At 44.6% G+C, this 26317-nt stretch overlaps 1 protein-coding gene across 1 annotated transcript in view; it reads right to left on the minus strand.

The window, feature by feature from the left end:
• Positions 1-2962: 2962 nt before the first annotated feature.
• Positions 2963-26317, minus strand: part of LOC310864819 (myelin protein zero-like protein 2) — a 34725-nt gene continuing 11370 nt past the window's right edge. The window contains exons 2-5 of the mRNA XM_083773610.1: positions 12195-12364; positions 8946-9156; positions 7187-7370; positions 2963-3224 (exon numbers count right to left, since the gene is read on the minus strand). Coding sequence (XP_083629736.1) covers positions 3065-3224; positions 7187-7370; positions 8946-9156; positions 12195-12364 — 725 coding nt within the window. The 3' untranslated portion in view covers positions 2963-3064. The remainder of the gene's footprint in view (positions 3225-7186; positions 7371-8945; positions 9157-12194; positions 12365-26317) is intronic.

A 26317-nucleotide genomic window follows, 5' to 3' on the forward strand; every position in this document is an offset into this window, starting at 1 on the left:
CTTTCAACGCAAAATGCTGCGTTCAAGTTCAGGAGACTTCGGAAAAAAAGGAATTCTCCTGAATGCTGCCTTCCGGCATGGCATGGAAAGGAGTGGCATTTGCATTTCTTTCACCATAGGAAATGTTGCATTCGTGGTCTGGAGAGGGCAGTTGTTTTACAGACGGGTAAAAGGGCAGGGGCTGAAGCCCCCCTTTGATGTCTATGTGTGCACTTCCCTGATTACCCTGACACAGAGACGAGACAAAACAGGACAGGGAGGACTACGCTTGCATCTCATTTAAAAGTGATTTTATTATAAAATCTTCTTATAAAACTTCTATATCAAACAACACTTTGTCCTTTGAAAAGACAGGATTTAAAATACTTCTCGCATAATAAAGACGAAAAAAAACAAACAAACAAAAAGACAGTCATACCCAAAATAACATCGCTCAGTTTTAGAGAACAACAAACAACGAAACATTACGCTTTCTGCGGAGGGGAGAAGGAACACGAGAACAACAAAAACAACAGGGACATTCATTGGTTAGTAGGTCAGGGCGTTTCCGAGTCTCAGGGACATCGATTGGTTCCCAAACTGTGGTGCACGGGCGCCTTCTAGGGGGTGCGCGGCCATGAAAAGGCTAATGCTGGTGCTGTGATTTTATTTTAAATATATTAACATATTATGCCAATATATGGCAAGTATATGCAGAATATAGCCTATGCTGCATATATATGCCATATTCAGGTTCATATATGGGCATATATGTGGATAAATAGGAAATATATGTCTGTCTGTGTGTGTGGTGGTGGTGTGTGTGTGTGTGGGGGGGGGGGGGGTGTGTGCATCAGCTAGGTCGAGAGGTTTTGATGAATTGAAAATGGTGGGCCTTATTGTAAACAAGTGTAATGCTTTATGGTGTCGTCCACTCGCAGTTAACAGTTTTGTGTATCGAGTTGTACTTGAAATGTACTGTAATTCTGCAAACTGTTAATAAATCAATCAATCAATCAACAGGGGGTGCATGGCCAAAATTGTTTGGCAGCCGCTGGCTTAGTAGGTCGGGACTTTTCGGAGTCTCAGAGACATCGTAGCCAATCAATGGGTTTTCAGATCTGTAATCTAATCTTTTTTCTCTCCCCCCCCCCCCCCCCCCCCCATCACACACACAGCTGCGTGCTTCTGGGGCTGTTCCTCCTCGCTCTAATCGACGCGCCGTCCTTCGTCCCGACTAGCTACAGATACGGTGTTGTGATAAGTGTTGAGATAATGTGCTCCTCGTCCTGGAGTTATAACTTCACTCCCAAAGCAGTGTCGTCTTGTAAGCTCGCAGAGTTATACAGTTTCATAATAAACAAACGAGGATTTGACTATTGTTCCAAGGCCAAACGCACGACAGCTGTTCTAGGAAGGACACGTTATCTTTTTCCAAAGATTCTTTTGCATTGTGACAGAGTCTGTATGACCGAAACTGTCACACATTGAAGCTACAAAGCTACAACTGTAGCTGCAATGATGGGTTTTTTTTCCCTCTGAATTTCCACCACCGCCCCTCCAACACACTACGTCACTACGGCCGGACGCACGCTCCACGACGCCCCCAACAACGACTGTGTGAGCAACAGAATTTTACAAAGCGACAAATATGCCGTAATCTTTTTTTGCTTTGCCCATGCCTTGTGTGAACGCAGCATCAGATCCACGGCCGAGGCAGCACAAACTCTTCTGGAGCGCGAAGTGACTGACGCTGTGGTGTTTCCCCCGTCGGGCGCAGAGTCACGCCTGCATGTTTTTAGTTTTTAACGAGCAGAGAGAGAGAGAGAGAGAGAGAGAGAGAGAGAGAGAGAGAGAGAGAGAGAGAGAGAGAGAGAGAGAGAGAGAGAGAGAGAGAGAGAGAGAGAGAGAGAGAGAGAGAGAGAGAGAGAGAGAGAGAGAGAGAGAGAGAGAGAGAGAGAGAGAGGGAGAGGCCTCTGGCTTCACACGGCCCTTCAGCGCCACTCGGGTGTCAAGCAGAGTTTTCTGCTTCCTTCTCATGACCGCGTTGAAGCGTTTGTGGAGCTGGACTGTCCTGCTAGTCTAGTCTGGTCTGCTGTGCACGTCACATGATCTCCTGGCGTTCTGCTTCCTGCCGTGGGCCGAGCATCAAAAAGCTCGTCTCAGAGGGATTTGTAAAAAGAAAAAAAAATTGTGTTCTCTCTTCTAACCTGACTCCTCCTCCTGCTCCCATCGGGAGAGACGATGTACCGACAGATCTGCGGCCGTATGCGGCCGCTAGAGGCGGGATCAACGCGATACTGATACTGACATATTGAAGCGCTGCCACGGCGCAAATGTAAACTCAACCTAACAAGACTACAACTCGGAATTATTATGGAGATATCATCATTTTTGTCCCGCTGCTTCCGGTTTATCGTTTCTGCTTGAGAGAGCCCAGATCCAGGCAGGAGGAGGAGGGAACTGGTGAACTCAATACTGCCGCAATCTGGCGGAGTCAGGTTTTCTCTCTTCCACCTCCCGCTCAAACGCAGGGACAGACTTACTTTAAATTTTTACCACTGAAGGGGGAAAAACTTAAAAGTTACAAGCTCAGTGTGAGCTGTCAGATCTTCTATTTTAGAAACATTTTGAGAAGTATAACTTCTATCGGTAACAACCTCCTGAGCGAAGGAGGCCCAAAGTAGGTCCTGAGAACAACCCTATACGTCTTAAAACGAGTCGCAGCGGCGCGGTGCGTTCCTCTTCAGTTCCTCTCTGCCGTTTTAACACTGTTACAATTATCTTCATCCTACTTGTTCGGCCACTGCAGCAGAACCATCTGCGTGCGTTCCGAAATTCCCAATTCTTGTCGTTCGTTCGTTCGGTGCACTCGGTGCGTTGTCGTTCGAAAATCTAGTGCGCTGAGTGCGCCCCGCGGGTGGTGCCGAGCGCATAAATCCAAACGCACCCTGTGTCTCTCCAAACGCACCGCGTAGTCTTTAGACTATGTCTCCACCTCCCTCATGGTCTTTAGACTATGTCTCCAGTCTCCACCTCCCTCATGGTCTTTATACTACAGTCTCCAAGCGCACCGCGTTGATCCTCAGTCCGAGTCTCCGCCTGCGTCATCGTCTGAGCCGTCCGAGCCGCCCTCCTCCTCGGAGCTAGGGTCTCCGGTGCTCGGGTCCGAAATCATTCCATCCGAACTGTCAATCTCTACGGATGTCTGGGACATGTACAGATGCAAGGCCAGGGCTGGGTCGCTGGGACGGACATGGGGGTAGGGGGGGGGGGGGGGGGTTAAAAGGTTAATGGGAGTAAATAATAATAAGCAGTTAATGGGAACATCGTTTTCATCGGTTAGAATGAATAGCAAAAAACAAAACAAAAAAGGTGATCCACAAGCTCGCAATGCAACACGTTGTGAGCTTGGTCATGTAAAACAAACAGGGCTTAGCTTATCAGAGACGGTAGCAGAAGTCTTGATTCACACCAGAGATGAGCGGATGAACTGGATCTTAAAAGAGAAGCCATCTTAGATCGCAATCTGCGATTACAAATCTGCCCCTGAGAGATTGTGTTTGTGTGGTGGGGGTAATTGTTTCCCTTTGCTCGTTAAAATTTTGCCCTTGTTTTGATTGATGTCTGACCAACTCCGGTAAACCGAGAAGACAAAGTCGAGTTGCAAGAGTTTTATTTCAGAGATTGTGTTCTGGAGGTCTGGCGGAGAGGGATCTCAGCCTCATCTGCGTCTAGACCTAAACAGCCGAAGCACCCTGGAGCAGCGGCGACGAGACAGATCTGAAAACCCAGCAGAGAACGAAGCCACAAGACGTCCCACCGATACCCAGGGAGAGAAAAGACGGACACATCATCAGCCCAGCTAGAACACCGTTTAAAAACAGACACACGGTACAATGTGACCCATTGAAATGATTGACCCAGTATGATGATAGATAGACCCAAATGTCTGGTGACAAAGGGGGCACAGATCTCATTGCAACTTGGGGGGGATTTGGAGGGGGGGGGTGGGGTGGGGTGGGGGGGCAAACAAAGAACTTTTCTCAAGGGTGTTTTTCCCCCTCAAAATGGATCCAATCATTGAGTATATGAAACATGGATAAACAGAATCTCCATGAACCCATTTAGACCTGAGGGCCCATTCTAAAAACGCCTTCTGAATCCTCATGTTAGTTTTCTGGGGGGGGGGGGGGAAACCTATTTATTAAAAAATTACAAAAAAGATTATGTTGCTATACTGGATAATAAAGCAACAGCTAATGCTACCAAAAAAAAAAGGTTCTCGGATTGAAAGGCATAACAACGAAAAGGTCTGAATGGGTTGGTTACGTTTTACGGTTATGTGTAAATGACTACAAATGTGGAGTCACCTCTCTATTGAATATGTACATTTTTACACTACAAAAGGTAGGCTATTCTAAAAAGAAAAAAGTTGGCAGACAGGTTAATGTGTTTCTGAAATTGTGTGTGTGTGTGTGTGTGTGTGTGTGTGTGTGTGGGGGGGGGGGGGGGGGGGTACATGTCCAGATCTGTGCCCCTGCTGTTGCGTTTGCATGATAAACTAAAAAAAAAAAATCAGTATAATCAGTGTGCTCTTTATCTTATTAACATGATTATTAAGGCAGCAAGTCTTTGAATATTTATCCAGCAAGTCACATTATAAAAGTCAGACAAAAAAATTAAAAAATTAAACATAAAACACCATCCTCTCCTCAAAAACAAAAACAACACGAAAGCAAAACCAAACAGAAATACAGTGACATACAGTAGCCTCATGGAGATCATTAATGATATGTACAGCAGAAATGATTGGACCAATGGTACCGAGAGTATGTACAGTACAGTACAGTACAGTACAGTACAGTACAGTACAGTACAGTACAGTACAGTACAGTACAGTACAGTACAGTACAGTACAGTACAGTACAGTACAGTACAGTACAGTACAGTACGCAACCATGGACAACACTGGACGATGGGTACAGTAAGTGCTCAAAGTTTCACAGTGTACAGTAAATTATACACTGTAACCCATTCAGGCGTTTAAGCATTGCTATACTTTAGCTATTGAAAAACAGCAGATCTACACAAGATCTACTATTTCTGAAATGTCTTGAAAATGTGGCACAAATCTTTGAATATATATTCTTTCAGAGCGAACGTTTTTTTAAGTTCAGATGGGGGTCCGTTGCCAACTACAGATATGTCTGGGGGTTCCTTGACCTGACATAGAAACATAGGGTTTTCATAAAACGTTTAGGATATAGAAGGCATTCGTTTTTAGAATCGGCCTCAGTCCTAAATGGGTTAATATAATTTTACTCTGAAAAGGTAGAGCCACAGATATGGATCAACTTTTGATATTTACAATGCGTGCGTGCGTGCGTGCGTGCGTGCTTTATCGGCAGATAAATAAATGAGCATGGAAAATGTCTTCCATTTAAAATGCCTCTCTACTGTAACGTGGTAAATTGGTGATACAAGTTTCCCTGTATGTATTTACAGGGATTTTACGTGCAGAGTTAAATGGTGGCAGGTTAAATTGAACGCATAACGAGAATATTGTGATATTTGTTCATAGCCGAGTTTAGCAGGCTGCACTTCCTCCACTAATGACATCACAGAACTGCTGACCAGTATGTTGGGGGGCGGGGCAGGCTTAGCTGTACCTCGTTTTTTCCCCCCCAACATTTATAAAACAACATTCATATGTTTATGAGAATGCCAAAATAGAAATGCATAAGTAATGCTGCTGCTTTTGTTTCTTTTCCCACCCATATTATTTGAAAAGTGCAGCGTTTAAAAAGATCTGTTGGCTCTGCCTTTAACGTAAAATTACAACCACGCTATAAAAAAAATATTGTTTTGCCTCCATTTCAGCTGTATTGAAAGTGGTGGTCCTGTGTAATTCACAGGGGTTCATGAGGGGGTTTCCTTCCAAATGGACCCTTACGGGTCTGTAACTCTGGGAGTGTAACACATGGAACCAAATGGACCCTTACAGGTCTGTAACTCTGAGAGTGTAACATATGGAACCAAATGGACCCTTACAGGTCTGTAACTCTGAGAGTGTAACATATGGAACCAAATGGACCCTTACAGGTCTAACTCTGAGAGTGTAACATATGGAACCAAATGGACCCTTACAGGTCTGTAACTCTGAGAGTGTAACATATGGAACCAAATGGACCACTACAGGTCTGTAACTCTGAGTGTATACAAATGGGACTGCGTACACTCTCAGAGTTTCCCTGAAATTAAAAACATTTGCTCTCTCTCTGTCCCCTCCTATGGTTTGGTGAAATAACAACTGATCAAGCGCGGTGCTTATGGCTGTGATCAGAGTCTGAAATGAATTAGTAGGTAATTAAGTAAACAGCGTAAATTCAGCCCATGTTCTAATCTACAGTATGTCAATTAATAATTCTTCTACTTCATACAAGAAATGTGTTTTGAAATTGTGGACAGAAAACACAAGCCGTTTCCCTCCGGAATAAAAAGTGTTTTTAGTGGCATCATAAATGACATGTATATATATATATATATATACATATATATATATATAGGCCTATGTTCTATCAGTCTGGCTAAGTATCAGTGGAATTCTAAGGCACGTATTTGTTATAAAGATTCTGTTCTGAAAAATAAAAATAAAAAAATAGTAACAGCTGCCCAGTGATTGGTCCAGGTTTGTGGAGGAGGAGAAGGTGGGGCTAGTGAAACATCCAATAGCAAAAGAGCACTTAATTCAGAGACCATGGTCCCATAGGTGGGGGGGGCCCACCGGTCCCATAGGTGGGGTGGGGGGGGGGGCACCGGTCGGCGGCAGAGAGGTGGGGGGGGTAAGACAGAGTGAGCATGGGGCCTTTCACACATGTTTTATAGACGTGGAACTACTACACTTATACCCGAAATCCGAGCGTTCCAAGATACGCATCAAGATCATTTCAATCTATATATAAGGATAAATTCGCTGTGCCGTTTCGTCGCTCCATGTGTGAAAGGCCGCCAGACGCCAGAACAACATCCCAGAGCCCATTCCAAAGTACAAAACAAACAAAAAAGGTCCGATTTGCATTCCTCCTCCTCCTGATTGGTTCCCCTCTCCTCCTCCTCTCGGTCCAGTTGGTATCCCCTCACATCACCACCACCACCACCCCCGAGCGCGGCGGTGCTTTCCAGCCCTCTCTCGCCCCTATCTTACCAGGCGGTGGGGTCTTTCCGCTCCCGGCGGGGGGCTTGTTGTTCCTCGTCCGTGTTGACCTCGTGACCCCTCTGGCGGTTCTTCCGACACTTCCTGCACGACAGGATGATGACCAGGAGGATGACCACCAGGGCGATGGCCGCGCCGATGGCCAGGGCGAGGATCAGCAGCTCTGAGAAGGAGGCTGGACGCACGCACACACACGCACACGGACACACACACGGACACACACACGGACACACACAGACAAACACACAGGAACACGGGGACACACGGGGACACACGGACACACGTTTGAATTACAATTCACCATGTTGTAGGCATTTAGCGGGCAAGGTGAGGTTTTTATTTGTGTAGAAAAGGTAATAGAGCCATTAGAGCACATCCACTCTAGCCCAGGTGCTGCACGACAAATGGCAGTACAAGAGAAATAAATGGAGTCCGCAACACTGGTAAGGAATAACTCAGCTCCACTGGTTTATTAATTCAACGTTTCAATCACTGGGATCTTCTTCATTCCTGAAGAAATAAAAGTGTTTTTTGTGCAAAACTAATGCTTGGAATGGATTCAGCAACATGAAAACCCCCTAGTTTGCATGATATGGCAGGTATCTAAAAGTGTATTGATACCCGCCAACCGGTTTTTCTTTGATGTTATTTTATTGGTAAAAACGTCAATTGCCTTTCGTCTGTTAGAAAAGTACTGTATTTGAAGGCCCTAGTATAAGATACTGGCTCTGTCTGAACCTATTTTAAAATGGGGGTCGGCAAGTTTGAGAGTTAATTAAAACAATATATATATATATATATATATTACTGCAACTCTGCGACAGAGCCGCCTTATGAGAGATATTTCTGTAGGAGAAAAATAAAGCAGGCGTACAGGTGGCATATGAACTGTCCTCGCACACAGAAAGGCCACCTGTCTCTATAGTCGGCTGCATTTAATTAATGATTTGAACCGCATGACCCTGACCCTAGTGACATTATAGAGGCTATGTGCGTGACATCCTCACCATCACTGGAAGTTATGAGAGTGGCAAAAACGACTTTCTGGCCTCGACAGCCCCATACATCCAAACAGAAAAGTGCTATCTGATTGACAGCCCATACATCCAAACAGAAAAGTCCTATCTGATTGACAGCCCATACATCCAAACAGAAAAGTGCTATCTGATTGACAGCCTCATACATCCAAACAGAAAAGTCCTATCTGATTGACAGCCCATACATCCAAACAGAAAAGTGCTATCTGATTGACAGCCTCATACATCCAAACAGAAAAGTCCTATCTGATTGACAGCCCATACATCCAAACAGAAAAGTGCTATCTGATTGACAGCCCCATACATCCAAACAGAAAAGTGCTATCTGATTGACAGCCCCATACATCCAAACAGAAAAGTCCTATCTGATTGACAGCCCAAGGGATAATGGATGAGCTAGGCGCTCTGTGTTAGTGGGCGGGGGCTAACCACCCTGTCGGTGATTTATTTATCAACAATGACCACCTAGCCATTCATTATCCTGCTTATTACACGGCTACGTAATAAATAAATAAATTAATTGATCCAAAATTAAGAACAAAACAGTATTTGTGAGTGTTGATCAACTGGAATCAATTTTCGGGTACAGTGTCGTCTATTTCTCGCTTCAAATGTTTAAAAGAAAAACATTCTTGAGAGCAACGTTTAGCTGTAAATGAATCTATTAGGAGACGTCTAATAAACGTCTACATGGCTACGCTGTGACCTCTGACCTGTGGTGACGACGCGCAGGCGGATCTCCCCGGCGTTGCCGTGCACGTCGGGCGGGTTCTTGATCTGACAGCTGAACGTTCCGTTGTACGTGAACTTCACCTCCCGTATGATGATGGAGGCGTCGCGGCCCATGATGTCACCGGCCCACATGACGCGCTTCCTGAAGCGGCCCTCTGGGGGAGGGTAGGGCCGGTCCTGGTAGAAGAACACCTGGGATAAACAACGTTAATATAGTTATTATCTTTAATATAAATATAAATGTAGTTATCTGTTATCGTAGGGCCGGTCCTGGTAGAAGAACACCTGGAATAAACAACGTTAATATAGTTATTATCTTTAATATAAATATAAATGTAGTTATCTGTTATCGTAGGGCCGGTCCTGGTAGAAGAACACCTGGAATAAACAACGTTAATATAGTTATTATCTTTAATATAAATATAAATGTAGTTATCTGTTATCGTAGGGCCGGTCCTGGTAGAAGAACACCTGGAATAAACAACGTTAATATAGTTATTAATGTTGTTAGTAGAGATGTCTCGATACTGTAGCGGTATTGGAAAAGTATCGGTATCGGCACTTATTTGTCATATTGGTATCGTGAATATGCCAGTCTAACCAGCAATCCGACACAGGGGTAAGGGGTTGACACTATGGCAGGTAAATAAAATGTTGGGGCATGTGGAGTTTGCTTTCGAGCTGCCCAAACTACAAGTGCACATATGAGTGAGGAGTCTGCCATGAACACAACACGATATATATAGCTATGAACACAACACGAGATCACAACACTGGTGTCGGTATTCGGTATCGGCTAACACAGAAATGGTGGTATCGGGATTGGGAACGAAAAAAGTCAGGATATCCCTACTAGTAGTTATTATCTTTAACACTTTATATGCCTCGCAATTTTTCAAAAATAAAGGCTCTAGAGTGCCCAGCAGATGAGGGAGATTTTACTATGAAAAGCCCTGCCTTCCATTGCACGCCAAAACCGGGAGTTTCCGGAATGTTTCATTATTACCTCGTGATAATAAGTCTCATCTCTCTTTAGAAGCTTTAACCCATTTTGGGCGGGAACCCCTTTTGGCGTTAGCATTATGTTATGCTTTAGCTATTGAAAAATAGCAGATCTACAAGCTCATAGCGTGCGACCGAGTGGCGCGCTACTATTGTAGTTCTGCTATTTTTGAAAAAAGCGACGTAGATTCAGAGAGAACAGCGAGATTTGTCGGACTTAAACAAGGAAGTGAACGGCTGCGCGGATGATGCGCAAAACATGTCTGGGAGCGCTGAGGGAGAGACCTGAGTTTACCTCAGAGATTACTGCAGATACTAGATAGACCACACTTTCTGTTCCTCCCTTTCTCCCACACGCACACACACACACACAAGCATGCGCACACACACACACACACTGTCATAAGATGTTCCCCAGATAATTCTATGAGTCACCAGCTTCTGGCACCGCTGTGGGGGCGGTTATTCTGCGGCGCACACACACACACAGACGCAAGCACGCACACAACGACGCACGCACGTAAACCTGCTGCATGCACGCACGCACACACACACACAAGCATGCACGCAGTCACGCACTCACACAAGCATGCACGCAGTCACACACTCACACAAGCATGCACGCACGCAAGCATACACGCAGTCACGCACACAAGCATACACGCAGTCATGCACTCACACAAGCATGCACGCAGTCACGCAGTCACACAAGCATGCATGCACGCAAGCAAGCTCACACGAACGCACTTACGCACACTCACACAAGCATGCACACAGTCACACACTCACTCACGCACGCACGCACGCACGCACGCAGACCCACAAACTTTCTGTATACAACTTGTTGTCAGTTGGGTTTGTGTTCCGGTGGCATTACTTTAGAGTTGAAAATAAAAAAAGAGCACACAAAAGAAAATATCAGATCTACAAGCTCACAACGCATTGTGATGAAACATGCATGTTCACCTATAACGACGAGATGCCAAAATCATGGAACGCCACGTTTAAAGTGGCTGGTTTTATTTCACCGTTTATTTCATCGGCTAATAGCTAAATGAGAGCTAAGAGGTGCAGGGGTTAATTCTGTTTCAGCTTCGCCCAGCTGATGCTCGGGAACACTTTTGACCTTTGAACCATCAAAAACATGCCCATGCACAGATACACGCGTCCAACTGACCGTGGGGAAACTATTTTTTTTACACACAAAATAATAATTTTGATCATAACGACCCAATTACTAAATGCCAAGTGTCCAGGTTTTCTTCAGAATGTGTATGACACTGATTTACGATGACATCATGCCACATTAGGAGTCCAACTAGTACTAGTGGTTCTCAAACGTTTTAGGACCCCCCTTAACGAGTCAGACCCCCTTAAGGACCCCCCAAAGTGGGGTCCAGGGACCCCCAGGGGTCCTTGAGGGAGTTCCAGGGTTTGCATTGGAGTCAGTTTCCCAGAAGCCCTTGCAACCCGGCAGTTGGTTGAGTGGACGCGTTATGATGACCTAACGAACCGGCGGTTGGTTAGGTCATCATAACGCGTCCGCCTCGTCACTCACAATGTCCGCGACAAAACCGGATCTTCAGAATAACCATCTAAACAATGGCGAATTAAACAAATAGCGGGTTTAGAGTATTATGCATGGAAAGACAACGTAATAAATGTCGTGTATGGCAGGTTATGCGCTCAAAAGTATCAGCCTGTCTGTATCTTTATAAACAATAACCACTCAGCCATACATTATCCTTTACATCAGGGGTGCCCGCACTAAAAGACTTGAGAGCTACTTTAGAAATGACCAGCAAAACAATATCTACAAATTATCCCATTGCTGAAAATAGCTTAAAAATGTACCTGAAGGGGCTTTTGAATAGCGGTATTGGCGTTACATATAAGACAAGCACACTCGGAATGAGATATAGAGGGAGGGAAATTGTAATTGGTAGTGATTTGTTTTGTTATGTATAACTCATGTAATTTATGTAGTTTGTGTGCAACACTCTTGAAAACAAAGTATTTCATTGTTGTTTTGAGCTGACAGGCCCTATGTGATGTCTGTCAATCAATGAAGTCACCATAATTCAAGTGGCAGATGCCTCTAGTTTGTTCCTTTTTTAATAATACATTTTTAGGGCCATGTCTTGATCTATTGGTAGATCACCATCTACCTTTTGGGCACCTTACATAATATCTAAAGGCTTCATAGTATTTATAAGATTTATACTCACAGACTCTTCTCGTCCGCTCCCCAGCGGTCTAAAGTTCCAGGAAACGGTCAGCGCCGACGGGTTGACGGGGGAGGAGCTCTGGAAGGTGCACTTCAGACGCACGTCTGTCCCGTTCACCGCCTCCAGCTCGCCCGACGTGTAGACGCGCATGCCCCCTGCTGGCAGCACCACTGAAATACACATGAATCAACACGTTTATTACCGCCCCCTGCTGGCAGCACCACTGAAATACACGTGAATCAACAGGTTTATTACCGCCCCCTGCTGGCAGCACCGCTGAAATACACATGAATCAACAGGTTTATTACCGCCCCCTGCTGGCAGCACCGCTGAAATACACATGAATCAACATACTTTTCTGAAACGGGGTGCGTTCGGAAAACTCAGTTGCACACCCCGGGAGCGCACGCGCCTAATTATCTGTATTGGCAGTGGGGTCAGCGTGCCTATATCGAACACACCCAGTGTTGCAGAGTGCCACACTCCTCCTGACCGACAGGGGCACATAGGTGAAAGCCTACGCGCCTACGCAAAAAAAACAGCTCGGATAAAAATGCCTTTTATTAAACAATGCGGGATGCAGCAATGCTAATCGCTGTACCAGCAAATGTCAAACAACCGTGTGGCCCACGTGGTGAGTACTTTCTGAATGTTTATGTAAACGTTTACAATGTTAATGTGGCGATCGCGTAAAACAGGCGGAAGTGAAGCCATGACACTCGCGAAGTACGGAGATACGAGCGTCATGTGAACCATATGGCTCTGACCGTTCACTTCGTGTCAAGAATGTGTGAGATTTCCATCTAAACAGGCCTTAATGTGTAGCCTAGTCTGTCCCGCTCCTACTAGAGCAACATTAATTAAGCCCAAATCGGACACCAAATTAACATGCAGTCGTGCACTATCTCTGGACTGGAGAGAGCGCCCAGGCAGACACGCTGATCCTGATCCACACAAACACAGAGTAGACAGCCAGGCACAGAACATGTCCCGACCCAAAACACTGAGGTAATCATGTTGCCACCGAACTATAGCTTCCAATAGCTTGTCATTTTGCATGGAGGAGCGCTGTGTGTACAATGCATGATCGCCTCGGGCCTCGGCCAACAAAACACTCTCACACGACCCACAGGGAAGCCTGATTTAATCTTCGCCGCACATCGTGTTGCGTGCTGGAAATTAGCCGATCTGCAAGATCACAACGCATTGCTTCCGCAACACGTTGTGAGCTTGTAGATCAGCTATTTTCAGCACGCAGAAATATGCAGGATGTGAGACGTTCCAAAACTTTGCCTTCACAATAAGAGCATCAGAATTCACAAGTTCATTTTCACATGGCCCATATAAAGACAGTAGCAACGTGGTAAAGGATTTCTGATTCGGTGGAATTTCACAGTGCTAAAGTTAAATTGGCTATTTTTCTCAAAATGTAAAAGAATAGGGAATTAATAATCCCAAAGTGCTTTTTTTGTAAGGTTTGGACTTTATTCCCAATAGGAAACAAGTCTATGGTTCTATGTGGGCGTGGAAATAACTTTGAAAATAGCTTGCAGCAACGTATTGGGGAAAAATGAACTAAAATGGTTCATTTTTGGAAACATGAACTTTAGTTAAAAAATTTGAATGATGAACTATGAACTGAAATAGTTCAGGTAGAAAGTGAACTTTCCCAACACTGAATATAACACACACAGGCACACGCACACACCTACGCACACACACACACACACACACACACACACACACACACACACACACACACACACACACACACGCACGCACGCACGCTCACAGATAGACAGATAAAAGAGAGAACACTGAGGCGTGCGCACACACACACAATCCATAATGTCTGCTCATTATGTTTCAAATGGAACGGCCACCAGGGGGAATTGAAGATCTCTCTCTCTCTCTCTCTCTCTCTCATCAGCTGATTAAATATGATGGTGTATTTTATGTCCTGCCATAACCCTGTCACGTTTCCTTGTTAAGATCAGCTAGTCAGCTGTGTGTGTGTGTGCGTGTGTGGATCAGCGGCAGGTCTGCTCATGAGGGCCGCGTGCACAGACCGCACATGCACAACCATTTCACGGGACTGTGAAAATATACTTGTCAAAACCAATGCACGCCTGAAAATGAATTACTAGGACGCATCAGTCGCTCCCTGTCGGAAAAAGGCCTTTACACAGTGCTTTTCAACCTTTTCCATATTAACAGGTTAACTGCTGACAATTTACGGCCGTCTTTCAGGCTAGACTGCTTATGTTTAAAGTTACCTTTGAGCAGCCACTGCACCGACAGCTGAGTTGCTTGTCATTAAAATCCACTTTAAAATGGAGTTGTCCCGATACCATTGTTGGTACTTGAGGTTTCCGACCGACTCAAGGCCGGGCACTGCACTCCCTGTGGTGCGGTGTGGAACGGGCGTGTCAAGTCGGTGGGGCGAACGGTTCTGGAGTTACGTGGATTACAGCCGTACACACACAGACGTGGTGGATTTATCGTAAGATGAACATTTATCCAACGACCTCACCTCACCTGCCTCCCTGACCTCTGAGGGTTCATTCATTCTAAACAATGAGATCGCTGACATTTAGTGTCATCAAAGAAAAGTCTAATAGCTCTGCACTGAATGAGCCAGAGAGCATGCCAGCATCCAACGCACACACACACGCACGCACACACACACACACACACGCACGCACGCACACCTGCAAAGTCCTGGCCAGGCTAGAAAGGCTTTTGGGTGGGCGCGGCGTGGTCATTTAAACTGTGAACCTACAGGAGTTAGCATGGAGGCTAACTGCTGTTATAGCTGAGAAAACAGGAGCAACAGGATCCGGGCCGGGCCGGGGAAACTTGGCTCTAGACGGAGACAGAGGGGTTTGGGGTTCTTATCAGGAGTGCAGAGGGTTTCCTGTGGGCCGGGGAGCTATAGCAGAGAGACAGACAGGCTACTCTCTCGTGGTAGTGTGGTATTCTGAGAGAGAGACAGACAGGCTACTCTCTCATGGTGTTCTGAGAGAGAGACAGACAGGCTACTCTCTCATGGTGTTCTGAGAGAGAGACAGACAGGCTACTCTCTCATGGTAGTGTGGTATTCTGAGAGAGAGAGACAGACAGGCTACTCTCATGGCAGTGTGGTGTTCTGACAGAGAGAGAGACAGGCTACTCTCTCATGGGGTTCTGACAGAGTCCCATCAGCCTAATGCCTTTTAAATGATCCTGATGAAATCTCTCTGTGTGTGTGTGTGTGTGTGTGTGTGTGTGTGTGTGTGTGTGTGTGTGTGTGTGTGTGTGTGTGTGTGTCTGACTAGAGTGAGTAATGCCTAATTACCCGCTCCATCATATGACGTTGTCACGCACCAGAAAAATAAGAAAAGGAAAAAAAAGGCAGATCTGTAAGCTCACAGGGTGTCCCGAACGAGACGCCATGTGAGCTTACAGATCTGCCTTTTTTGTTTTTTTTTGAGGGGTGGAACAAGTGTTTGTTTGTGGGTGTGTGGGTCTTCAGTTCCAGTCAGACTGGTTGTGTGTGTTATGTAAGGAAATGGTGCTTTTTCAGGGAGTGGTGTTCACGTATTTAGGATGTACAGATGACAGATAACATCACTGACGTCTACATCATGTTAATGACCCATTAACCCGTTTCTCTCATTTTGTTATGAAATTCTCTCTCTCTCTCTCTCTCTCTCTCTCTCTCTGTATTTTGGGAAAACAGATCTAACACAAATATTGTTAACGAATGAGACTTTCACATTGTGAGAGAGATTCCTGTATTTATTCCGCATGGTATAATGGTTTCTTTTCCTAATAACACTTGATGTGGTTGAGAGTGCATGGGTGAAAGAAAGAAAGAAAGAAAGAAAGAAAGAAAGAAAGAAAGAAAGAAAGAAAACAGAGGCACAAACACCTTTTCACTTTTCAACAGAGCGTTTTCAGTGCACAGGGTTACAATAGTGTCCATGGTTTCAATTCAATTCAATTCAATGGAGCTTTATTGGCATGAGACAACATGCGTTTACATGGGACGACTACAGATGAAATTTAGCTTTGGCTAACTCTGGCCCATTTACATTGAAGTGAAAACTGACATGTTGATTAATAAGCTTTGTCCCTGTCAAATAAATAAATAAACAAACAAACAAACAAACAAACAAACATTGGCATGAGACAACATGCATTTACATTGACGAAGCAAGTGTCAAAATTTAAATATAATGAAAATGTCTCATGCTCCATATTAGCCTGTCTGGAACAAACTCCCAGAAAACTACAGGACTACAAGTGACAAGTCCGGCTCTTTTTTTACCAGCTGCTGTGTAAGCACAGCTGGTCTGGTCAATGTTCTCTCTGCGGCGCTTCCACGCCCACTTGCTGTAGTTGAGACCTTGTTTCTCATTGGCTGTACTGACAACCTATCGTCCTGATTGGCTGCCTCGTCTATAGGCAACCACACACTTTTCTTTCCTTTAGCCGACCTCTCAGCCATGGGATATAAGGCAGCAGCTGTTTTGCCTTTTACTGAGATTGTTTTAATTACTACTTACAATGTAGGCATGTAACAGATGCATGCTGGGAGATGTAGGCATGTAACAGGCGCATGCTGGGAGATGTAGGCATGTAACAGACGCATGCTGGGATATGTAGGCATGTAACAGACGCATGCTGGGAGATGTAGGCATTTAACAGACGCATGCTGGGCTATGTAGGCATGTAACAAGATGCATGCTGGGATATGTAGGCATGTAACAGATGCATGCTGGGAGATGTAGGCATGCAACAGATGCATGCTAGTAGTACAGCTTTACATTTAGTCTCACAGGGTCACGAGGTCAACGGAATATAGGCCCACTGAGATGAAACACTGTGTGCGCGTGTGCGCGCGTGTCTGTGTGATCTCAGCAGCAAAGTGCAGAGGTGACAACCTTTCAGAGTTCAGTTCGGTTATTTATTTGAGCAGAGACAGTCTGATAAAAACCAAACACTCTTAGTGTGTCTTATATATGTATACATAAACACGAAGTCTAAGTGCTCGTTAGCAGGTGTTAATTGGTCCTGACTCCTAAGTGCTGGTTAACGGCTGTTAATTGGTGGAGGAAGGATGTCATTACATGAGATGTCAACAAGAAAAAACCCACCACATTCCTTCATTTCCGCCCCTTCTTACATGTGACACAAGCTGAGAACATGCGCACACACACACACACACACAGCGCGCGCACGCACACACGTGCAAATTTGAAGATCCGCTATTTTCACAAAGTATATCTGATTCAAACTAAATGTGATGCATCAACTCTTACATTCAAAGTGCTCGTCAGGGTCCCCAGTTCAAATGTGATTATTTTAGGGCGTCCCCAGTTCAAATATGATTATTTTAGGGCGTCCCCAGTTCAAATGTGATTATTTTAGGGGGTCCCCAGTTCAAATATTATTTTAGGGGGTTCCCCAGTTCAAATGTGATTATTGAGTGAGTGAGTGTGTGTGTGTGTGTGTGTGTGTGGTGTGTGTGTGTGTGTGTGTGTGGGGGGGGGGGGGGGTGATATGTGCTGTCATATCATTGGAGAATAATAATCTGAACTCAAAGCTATGGTCTGTGTAGAGAGAAAGCATCAATGCATGGTTCCTGTAGGTCCCTGGTGGTCCCTGGTGGCTGATATTCTACTGACCACAACAGAGATAAAGATCTGACCTGGACTGATCTGATCTGTTTTCTGTCAGACTCGCTGGCATCAGATGACCTTCAGATGACTAATCTTTCCTTCTCGTTTCTTGTTTCTACTCGTTTGTTTCTGGGAGTAAAAATGTCGTAACTTCTGGGAAACAGACGTGGGTTTGGCTTTTAAAACCAACTGTATTGAATTGAGTTGGTGCCAACATGAAAAGACCAGAATGTCTTCTAAATGTAAAGAGTTTTCTGAAAAACACTTGGCACTCTGTGCCACACTACGGAAAAAAAAGATAACAAGCTTATGGAGTACCCGGTATCAATAAACATTGGGCTTATCAAGCCTGTTATCGAGCATAGCGGCCCATGACGTCATGTACTGTATAAACAATCAAGACAAGAGGCGATCGAGACATAAATGTAATCCATGCTGGCACAAAGATGTCTGTCTAAAAGTGTATTGATTCCTGCCAACCATCGGCTTTCCGGATAAACAAAATTACACTTTTAAAGTAGTGAGAGTGAGCGACTCTGCCGAATTTGAAGTGGACTCGGCCGCACACTATTTTTTTCTCCCTGGAAATAAAAACGTCTGGGTTTCCGTGGCTACTTTTAAAAGTGACTGTAACCAGGTAACAGTTTCTTCAATATTGTTGCCTTCCGTCTGTTAGAAAAGTACTGTATTTGAAGGGCCTATAGTAACTTTGTCATCTCTTGTCTTTCCACAAAATAATAGAAAATGCTCAATAGTGGGCTCGATAAGAACCCGGCTCGATAAGCCTGATCGATAAGGTGCTCGTTATCAATACAAAATCAGCGATCTCTATCCCTGGTCCACACTCCACACTGCCTCAGACAGAGTGACCAGATCTCTATCCCTAGTCCACACTCCACACTGCCTCAGACAGAGTGACCAGCCCTAGTCCACACTCCACACTCCCTCAGACAGAGTGACCAGATCTCTATCCCTGGTCCACACTCCACACTGCCTCAGACAGAGTGACCCGCCCTAGTCCACACTCCACACTGCCTCAGACAGAGTGACCCGCCCTAGTCCACACTCCACACTGCCTCAGACAGTGACCAGATCTCTATCCCTAGTCCACACTCCACACTGCCTCAGACAGTGACCAGCCCTAGTCCACACTCCACACTGCCTCAGACAGTGACCAGATCTCTATCCCTAGTCCACACTCCACACTGCCTCAGACAGAGTGACCAGCCCTAGTCCACACTCCACACTGCCTCAGACAGTGACCAGCCCTAGTCCACACTCCACACTGCCTCAGACAGAGTGACCCGCCCTAGTCCACACTCCCTCAGACAGAGTGACCAGCCCTAGTCCATACTCCACACTGCCTCAGAGACAGAGTGACCAGCCCTAGTCCACACTCCACACTGCCTCAGACAGTGACCAGCCCTAGTCCACACTGCCTCAGACAGAGTGACCAGCCCTAGTCCACACTGCCTCAGACAGAGTGACCAGCCCTAGTCCACACTCCACACTGCCTCAGACAGAGTGACCAGCCCTAGTCCACACTCCACACTGCCTCAGACAGAGTGACCAGATTTGACTGAGGGCCTGCCATCGTGCAACCTCCAGCTTTTCACCAGAGGAGAAAAACTGCATTTATTTATATTTTATCCAAAAGGAGTTAATAGCACAGACAGACTCTTCACATACTAGAGCATGGTCCCTGGTGGGTGTGTGTGTGTGTGTGTGTGTGTGTGTGTGTGTGTGTGTGTGTGTGTGTGTGTGTGTGTGTGTGTGTGTGTGTGTGTGTGTGTGTGTGTGTGTGTGTGTGTCCAAAACTGGTGGGTCAAACTGAACAACCAATGTCAATTTGAAGCTATGATTCCCTGCTTTCATATGACATAAGAAAATAAAAAAATAAATCCAATGGCAGCCCCTCAGTCAAATTTGGCCACGATGTGATGGGATCGTTGTCTTTCGTGTCCACACACGTTCACGTGTTCAGAAAACCCTGAACACCAAACACTAAAGGTCAAAAAGTGTCATTGTTGCTCCTAAAATGAGGGACATTACAGGCAGCCTGATTGTGGTCGTAAAACCAAAGCAAAGCACAGCGACGGGACGGGACTGGACTACACTGGAGCGCTGAGATAGTCTCAACAAACAACACCAGATAGTGTTGCTCAAGAGCTCTGAAGGAATCCAATTATCCAACACACAACCATCACTCCCCTTCTGTTGGGGCATTCTTTGTCCCCGTTGAACGCATTCAGGACCGGACACCCCTTTGTGCTTTAAGCATTATGCAAAGCTTTGCTTTTGAAAATATGTTTGAAAATATGTTTGTCCCTGAAACAAACATTTTCAGATGGGGGTCGGCGGCCAAATACAGAAAATACTGGGGGGGTCCTTGACATAGAAAAGGTTGAGCACCACTGACAGAAACATTTTCAGAAAATGTTAGGATTTTAGTTTTCTTTTCGAATCGGCCTCAGTCGTAACTCGTAAAGTCCCGGCCCTCTTGATTTCGTTTTATTCGTAGGCTTTGGAATAACATTTAGTTTTGGTCATATTTTGGTCATTTGGTCTGAAATCGGCTAAATATTCAGTGATTTTAGCCTTGATGGCTGAATGATTTTACAGAGCGCAACACCCGAATATAAAATGACTTGTCTTTTAGTTCCACTGGATCGCACTACTCCACTTGTCCCTCCATAAACATTTGAGTCTATTTTTGTTTTCAATCTGTTGATGGAATTGTCAATATATTTAGTCCTGGTTTTAGTCATCAAAGTTTTTTAATTAGTTTTTTTCTTTATGTTTCCTCCGTGAACAAATCATTCTGCTTGTTTTCTCCTTGTCCATCAGTGTTTATGTGAGCGGAGGGTCTGTTTACTTCTGGATATCCTAACGGACACACCCGCTAGGGGGAGAGACAGAGAGATAAACTTCACGGCTTACTAAGACACATCTATATGAGCAGAGGAGAGGAAAGGAGAGCACTGTATGGCGGGCGTGTGCACGAAACGAGCACGCGTGCGACAAAATACGCTTGCCGTGATCGCCCCCTCGACTTCTCTGCACGTCCGAAATAAATGCACGCCTCTCGTTGAAAATGAATTACTAGGCGCGTCAGTCGCTCACCGTCTGAAAAGGCCTCAGGCACGCGTATACCGTCATGTTAGTTAGATAACATGTATGTGATTTAACATATTGGAGAAGTGTGTGTGTGACTGCATGTGTGTGTGTGTGTCTCTCTCTCTCCCCTGGGAGACATAATAAAGTAACCTTGAACCTTTACAGACTGTCTTGAATAGGTTATAAAATGTTATGTTCTATTGTACTCTATATATACCGTGTGGACATGAGTGTGTGTGTGTGTGTCTCTCTCTCCCCTGGGAGATTCATACACAGTGACCTTGAACCTTACTCTACTATGGTCGGCATCAGTCCATAGTACTCTACCCTATGTGAACTCTACTGAGGTCTGTGAACTCTAACTGGTGTCCACATCTACAGCACACAATCTGACCTGAGGTCTGTGAACTCTACTGAACTGGTGTCCACATCTACAGAACACAATCTGACCTGAGGTCTGTTGGCTAAAACACAGAACCATAACTTGCATTTTTTTGGGTTCATAATTCATATATTCTATTTTCAAAACTATTGTTTTATAAAAAACTATTTTTAAAACTATAGCACCAATGAATCGGCGATCCACAGTGCAGATCTCCACCAGAGAATGTGATATTGATGTCCACAAAATGTAAAAAAAAAAAATATATATATAATAATAATGGGAAAAAAAGCTTCTCAGCTCAAATATTGATATGCGATTAAAATGTGATTTATTCATTACAATGACTGAAATGAATTAGATATGTTTTTGTAATCGAGTCCCAGCCCTAAAATATCCGTAATATTATGTATTATGTAGAGCTGCTGCTCTACAAGAAGCGTGCAGAAGACATTTGGCACTGACCGATCCAACCTGGACAAAGAACAAAACACAAGATCACATTTTACGACCTATTCAAGATCCTATCTTTTCATGAACAGAAAGGGATAGAGCGCGCACACGCACGCACACGCACACACACACACACGCACGCACACGCAAGCACACGCATGTGCAAGTGTTCATTTTGACAGCCAATTGTTGTCCCTCCCTAAATGTTATGGAGGGACTAGTGGAGAAGAGATCCAGTAGGGGGGAGAGAGAGACAGACAGACGTCGCCGTGAAGTGTATCTCTCTCTGTCTCTCTCTCGAAGTCACAGCTATGAGGAGAGGAGAGGAGAGGACTGTATGGCGGGCGTGTGCACGAAACGAGCACGTGTGCGACAATATCACGGGACCGCTCCCCGTGAAAATACGCTTGCCGTAATGGCCACCCTCGACGTACCGTTATGTTAGTTAAAGAACATGTAAGTGATTTAACATATTGGAGAAGTGTGTGCATGTGCGCGCGCGCACGTGTGTGTGCATGTGCGTGCCTTTCTATTCTTCAAAAGACAGTCTTGAATAGGTTATAAAATTTTATGTTCTATTGTACTCTATATATGCCGTGTGGACATGGGTGTGTGTGTGTGTGTGTGTGTGTTTCTCCCCTGAGAGACAAAATAAAGTAACCTTGAACCTTACACTCTCTACTATGGTTGGCATCAGTCCATAGTACTCTACACTATGTGAACTCTATAGTCATAGTGTATATACACTCATAGCTTCACTGTACATTATATTCTACTAGGTTCTTACTTAGCTTATGATCCTAGATGACTATTTCTATGTATTTGATGTATATTGTTCTTGAATACTGTAAATCGCTCTGGCTTGAGAGCGTCAGATAAATGCCTAAATATTAAGTTGCAGTGCTCAGGAAGGCTGGGGTTGGTTCCATTATTTCCTAGACAGTGTTGTTCTGTCTCAGGAAGGCTGGGGTTGGTTCCATTATTTCCTAGACAGTGTTGTTCCGTCTTCCTCCGTCCGGCCGGCAGCACAGGAACAGGAACAAAGAGGAAACGTGAACCTCCGCTGGATGGAGGAGACATTTAGGACGGGAAACACTTACTGTAGAGCCACAACAACACACAAAGACACAAAGAGGCCTTTTGTTCACTGGACGCACTGGATGTTCACTATGCACACTATGCCCTATGTACACTATGCACTATGTTCACTACAGTATGTTCACTATGCACTGTGTTCACTACAGTATGTTCACTATGCACTATGTTCACTATGTTCACTGTGCACTATGTTCACTATGCACTGTGTTCACTATGCACTATGTTGTATGTTCACTACGCACTGTGTTCACTATGCACTGTGTTCACTATGCACTGTGTTCACTATGCACAGACATGTTTCACTAGAAACATGTTCTCTATGCACTGTGTTCACTATGCACTAGGTTGTATGTTCACTATGCACTGTGTTCACTATGCACTATGTTGTATGTTCACTATGCACTGTGTTCACTATGCACCGTGTTCACTATGCACTGTGTTCACTATGCACAGACATGTTTCACTAGAAACATGTTCACTATGCACTGTGTTCACTATGCACTGTGTTCACTATGCACTGTGTTCACTATGCACTGTGTTCACTATGCACTATGTTCACTATGCACTGTGTTCACTATGCACTGTGTTCATTATGCACTGTGTTCACTATGCACTGTGTTCACTATGCACTGTGTTCATTATGCACTATGTTCACTATGCACTGTGTTCACTATGCACTGTGTTCACTATGCACTATGTTCACTATGCACTGTGTTCACTATGCACTGTGTTCACTATGTACTGTGTTCACTATGCACTATGTTCACTATGCACTATGTTCACTATGCACTGTGTTCACTATGCACTATGTTCACTATGCACTGTGTTCACTATGTACTGTGTTCACTATGCACTATGTTCACTATGCACTGTGTTCACTATGTACTGTGTTCACTATGCACTATGTTCACTATGCACTGTGTTCACTATGCACTGTGTTCACTATGCACTGTGTTCACTATGCACTGTGTTCACTATGCACTGTGTTCACTATGCACTGTGTTCACTATGCACTGTGTTCACTATGCACTATGTTCACTATGCACTGTGTTCACTATGCACTGTGTTCACTATGCACTATGTTCACTATGCACTGTGTTCACTATGCACTGTGTTCACTATGCACTGTGTTCACTATGCACTGTGTTCACTATGCACTGTGTTCACTATGCACTGTGTTCACTATGCACTGTGTTCACTATGCACTGTGTTCACTATGCACTGTGTTCATTATGCACTATGTTCATTATGCACTATGTTCACTATGCACTGTGTTCATTATGCACTGTGTTCACTATGCACTATGTTCACTATGCACTGTGTTCACTATGCACTATGTTCACTATGCACTGTGTTCACTATGCACTGTGTTCACTATGTACTGTGTTCACTATGCACTATGTTCACTATGCACTGTGTTCACTATGCACTGTGTTCACTATGCACTATGTTCACTATGCACTATGTTCACTATGCACTGTGTTCACTATGCACTATGTTCACTATGCACTGTGTTCACTATGCACTGTGTTCACTATGCACTATGTTCACTATGCACTGTGTTCACTATGCACTGTGTTCACTATGCACTGTGTTCATTATGCACTATGTTCATTATGCACTGTGTTCACTATGCACTATGTTCACTATGCACTGTGTTCACTATGCACTGTGTTCACTATGCACTGTGTTCATTATGCACTGTGTTCACTATGCACTGTGTTCACTATGCACTATGTTCACTATGCACTGTGTTCACTATGCACTGTGTTCACTATGCACTGTGTTCATTATGCACTATGTTCACTATGCACTGTGTTCACTATGCACTGTGTTCATTATGCACTGTGTTCACTATGCACTGTGTTCACTATGCACTGTGTTCACTATGCACTGTGTTCACTATGCACTGTGTTCACTATGCACTATGTTCACTATGCACTGTGTTCACTATGCACTGTGTTCACTATGCACTGTGTTCATTATGCACTGTGTTCACTATGCACTGTGTTCATTATGCACTGTGTTCACTATGCACTGTGTTCACTATGCACTGTGTTCACTATGCACTGTGTTCACTATGCACTGTGTTCACTATGCACTGTGTTCACTATGCACTGTGTTCACTATGCACTGTGTTCACTATGCACTGTGTTCATTATGCACTGTGTTCATTATGCACTGTGTTCACTATGCACTGTGTTCACTATGCACTGTGTTCACTATGCACTATGTTCACTATGCACTGTGTTCACTATGCACTGTGTTCACTATGCACTATGTTCACTATGCACTGTGTTCACTATGCACTGTGTTCACTATGCACTGTGTTCACTATGCACTGTGTTCATTATGCACTGTGTTCACTATGCACTATGTTCACTATGCACTGTGTTCACTATGCACTGTGTTCATTATGCACTATGTTCACTATGCACTGTGTTCATTATGCACTGTGTTCACTATGCACTGTGTTCACTATGCACTGTGTTCACTATGCACTGTGTTCACTATGCACTGTGTTCACTATGCACTGTGTTCACTATGCACTGTGTTCATTATGCACTGTGTTCATTATGCACTGTGTTCACTATGCACTGTGTTCACTATGCACTATGTTCACTATGCACTGTGTTCACTATGCACCATGTTCACTATGCACTGTGTTCATTATGCACTATGTTCATTATGCACTATGTTCACTATGCACTATTCACAGACAGGTTTCACTAGAAACATGTTCACTGGACACACTGTGCACAGAGAGCCTAGAGAGGGTTCACTAGGGGTAGAGTGGCCGGATGGCAACCTTGTTCGAACCCAGAGTTAGTGTCGAAGTGTCCTTGAGCAAGACACTGAACCACGAATTGCTCCTGATGTGCTGGCTAGTGCCTTGCATGGTTTCTGCCGCCATCGGTGTGTGAATGAATGTGTGTGTGTGTGAATGGGGCGCCTTGGATAAAGGTGCTATATAAATGCACCATTTACCACTAGAAACATGCACTATTATCAGTGGTTTTCATTTCCTTTTTCATTTCAAGGCAAGAAATTCCTTGCAGATGATGAGTGTGTTTGGAAGCGCTCGTTATCAGTAAAGCAACCTCCTGCATTATGTGCAAATTCAAAACAGGTGGTAAGCAAGGGCTGTTGAGTGATAGTCAACGAGCACTTCCAAACTCCAGCACTTAGAAAAAAATATTCTGCAAGGATCTTTTAGATAGGGAGTAGCTCATAACATGTCTACAGTGGATTTGTATTAAACAAACACTCTCTCTCTCTCGCCAGTGCAAGTGTGAAATGAATGTGTGTGTGTGTGTGTGTGTGTGTGTGTGTGTGTGTGTGTGTGTGTGTGTGTGTGTGTGTGTGTGTGTGTGTGTGTGTGTGTGTGTGTGTGTGTGTGTGTGTGT

The sequence above is a fragment of the Protomyctophum parallelum genome, assembly GCF_964188405.1.
Source record: "Protomyctophum parallelum genome assembly, chromosome: 9".
In the NCBI taxonomy this organism is placed as follows: domain Eukaryota; kingdom Metazoa; phylum Chordata; class Actinopteri; order Myctophiformes; family Myctophidae; genus Protomyctophum; species Protomyctophum parallelum.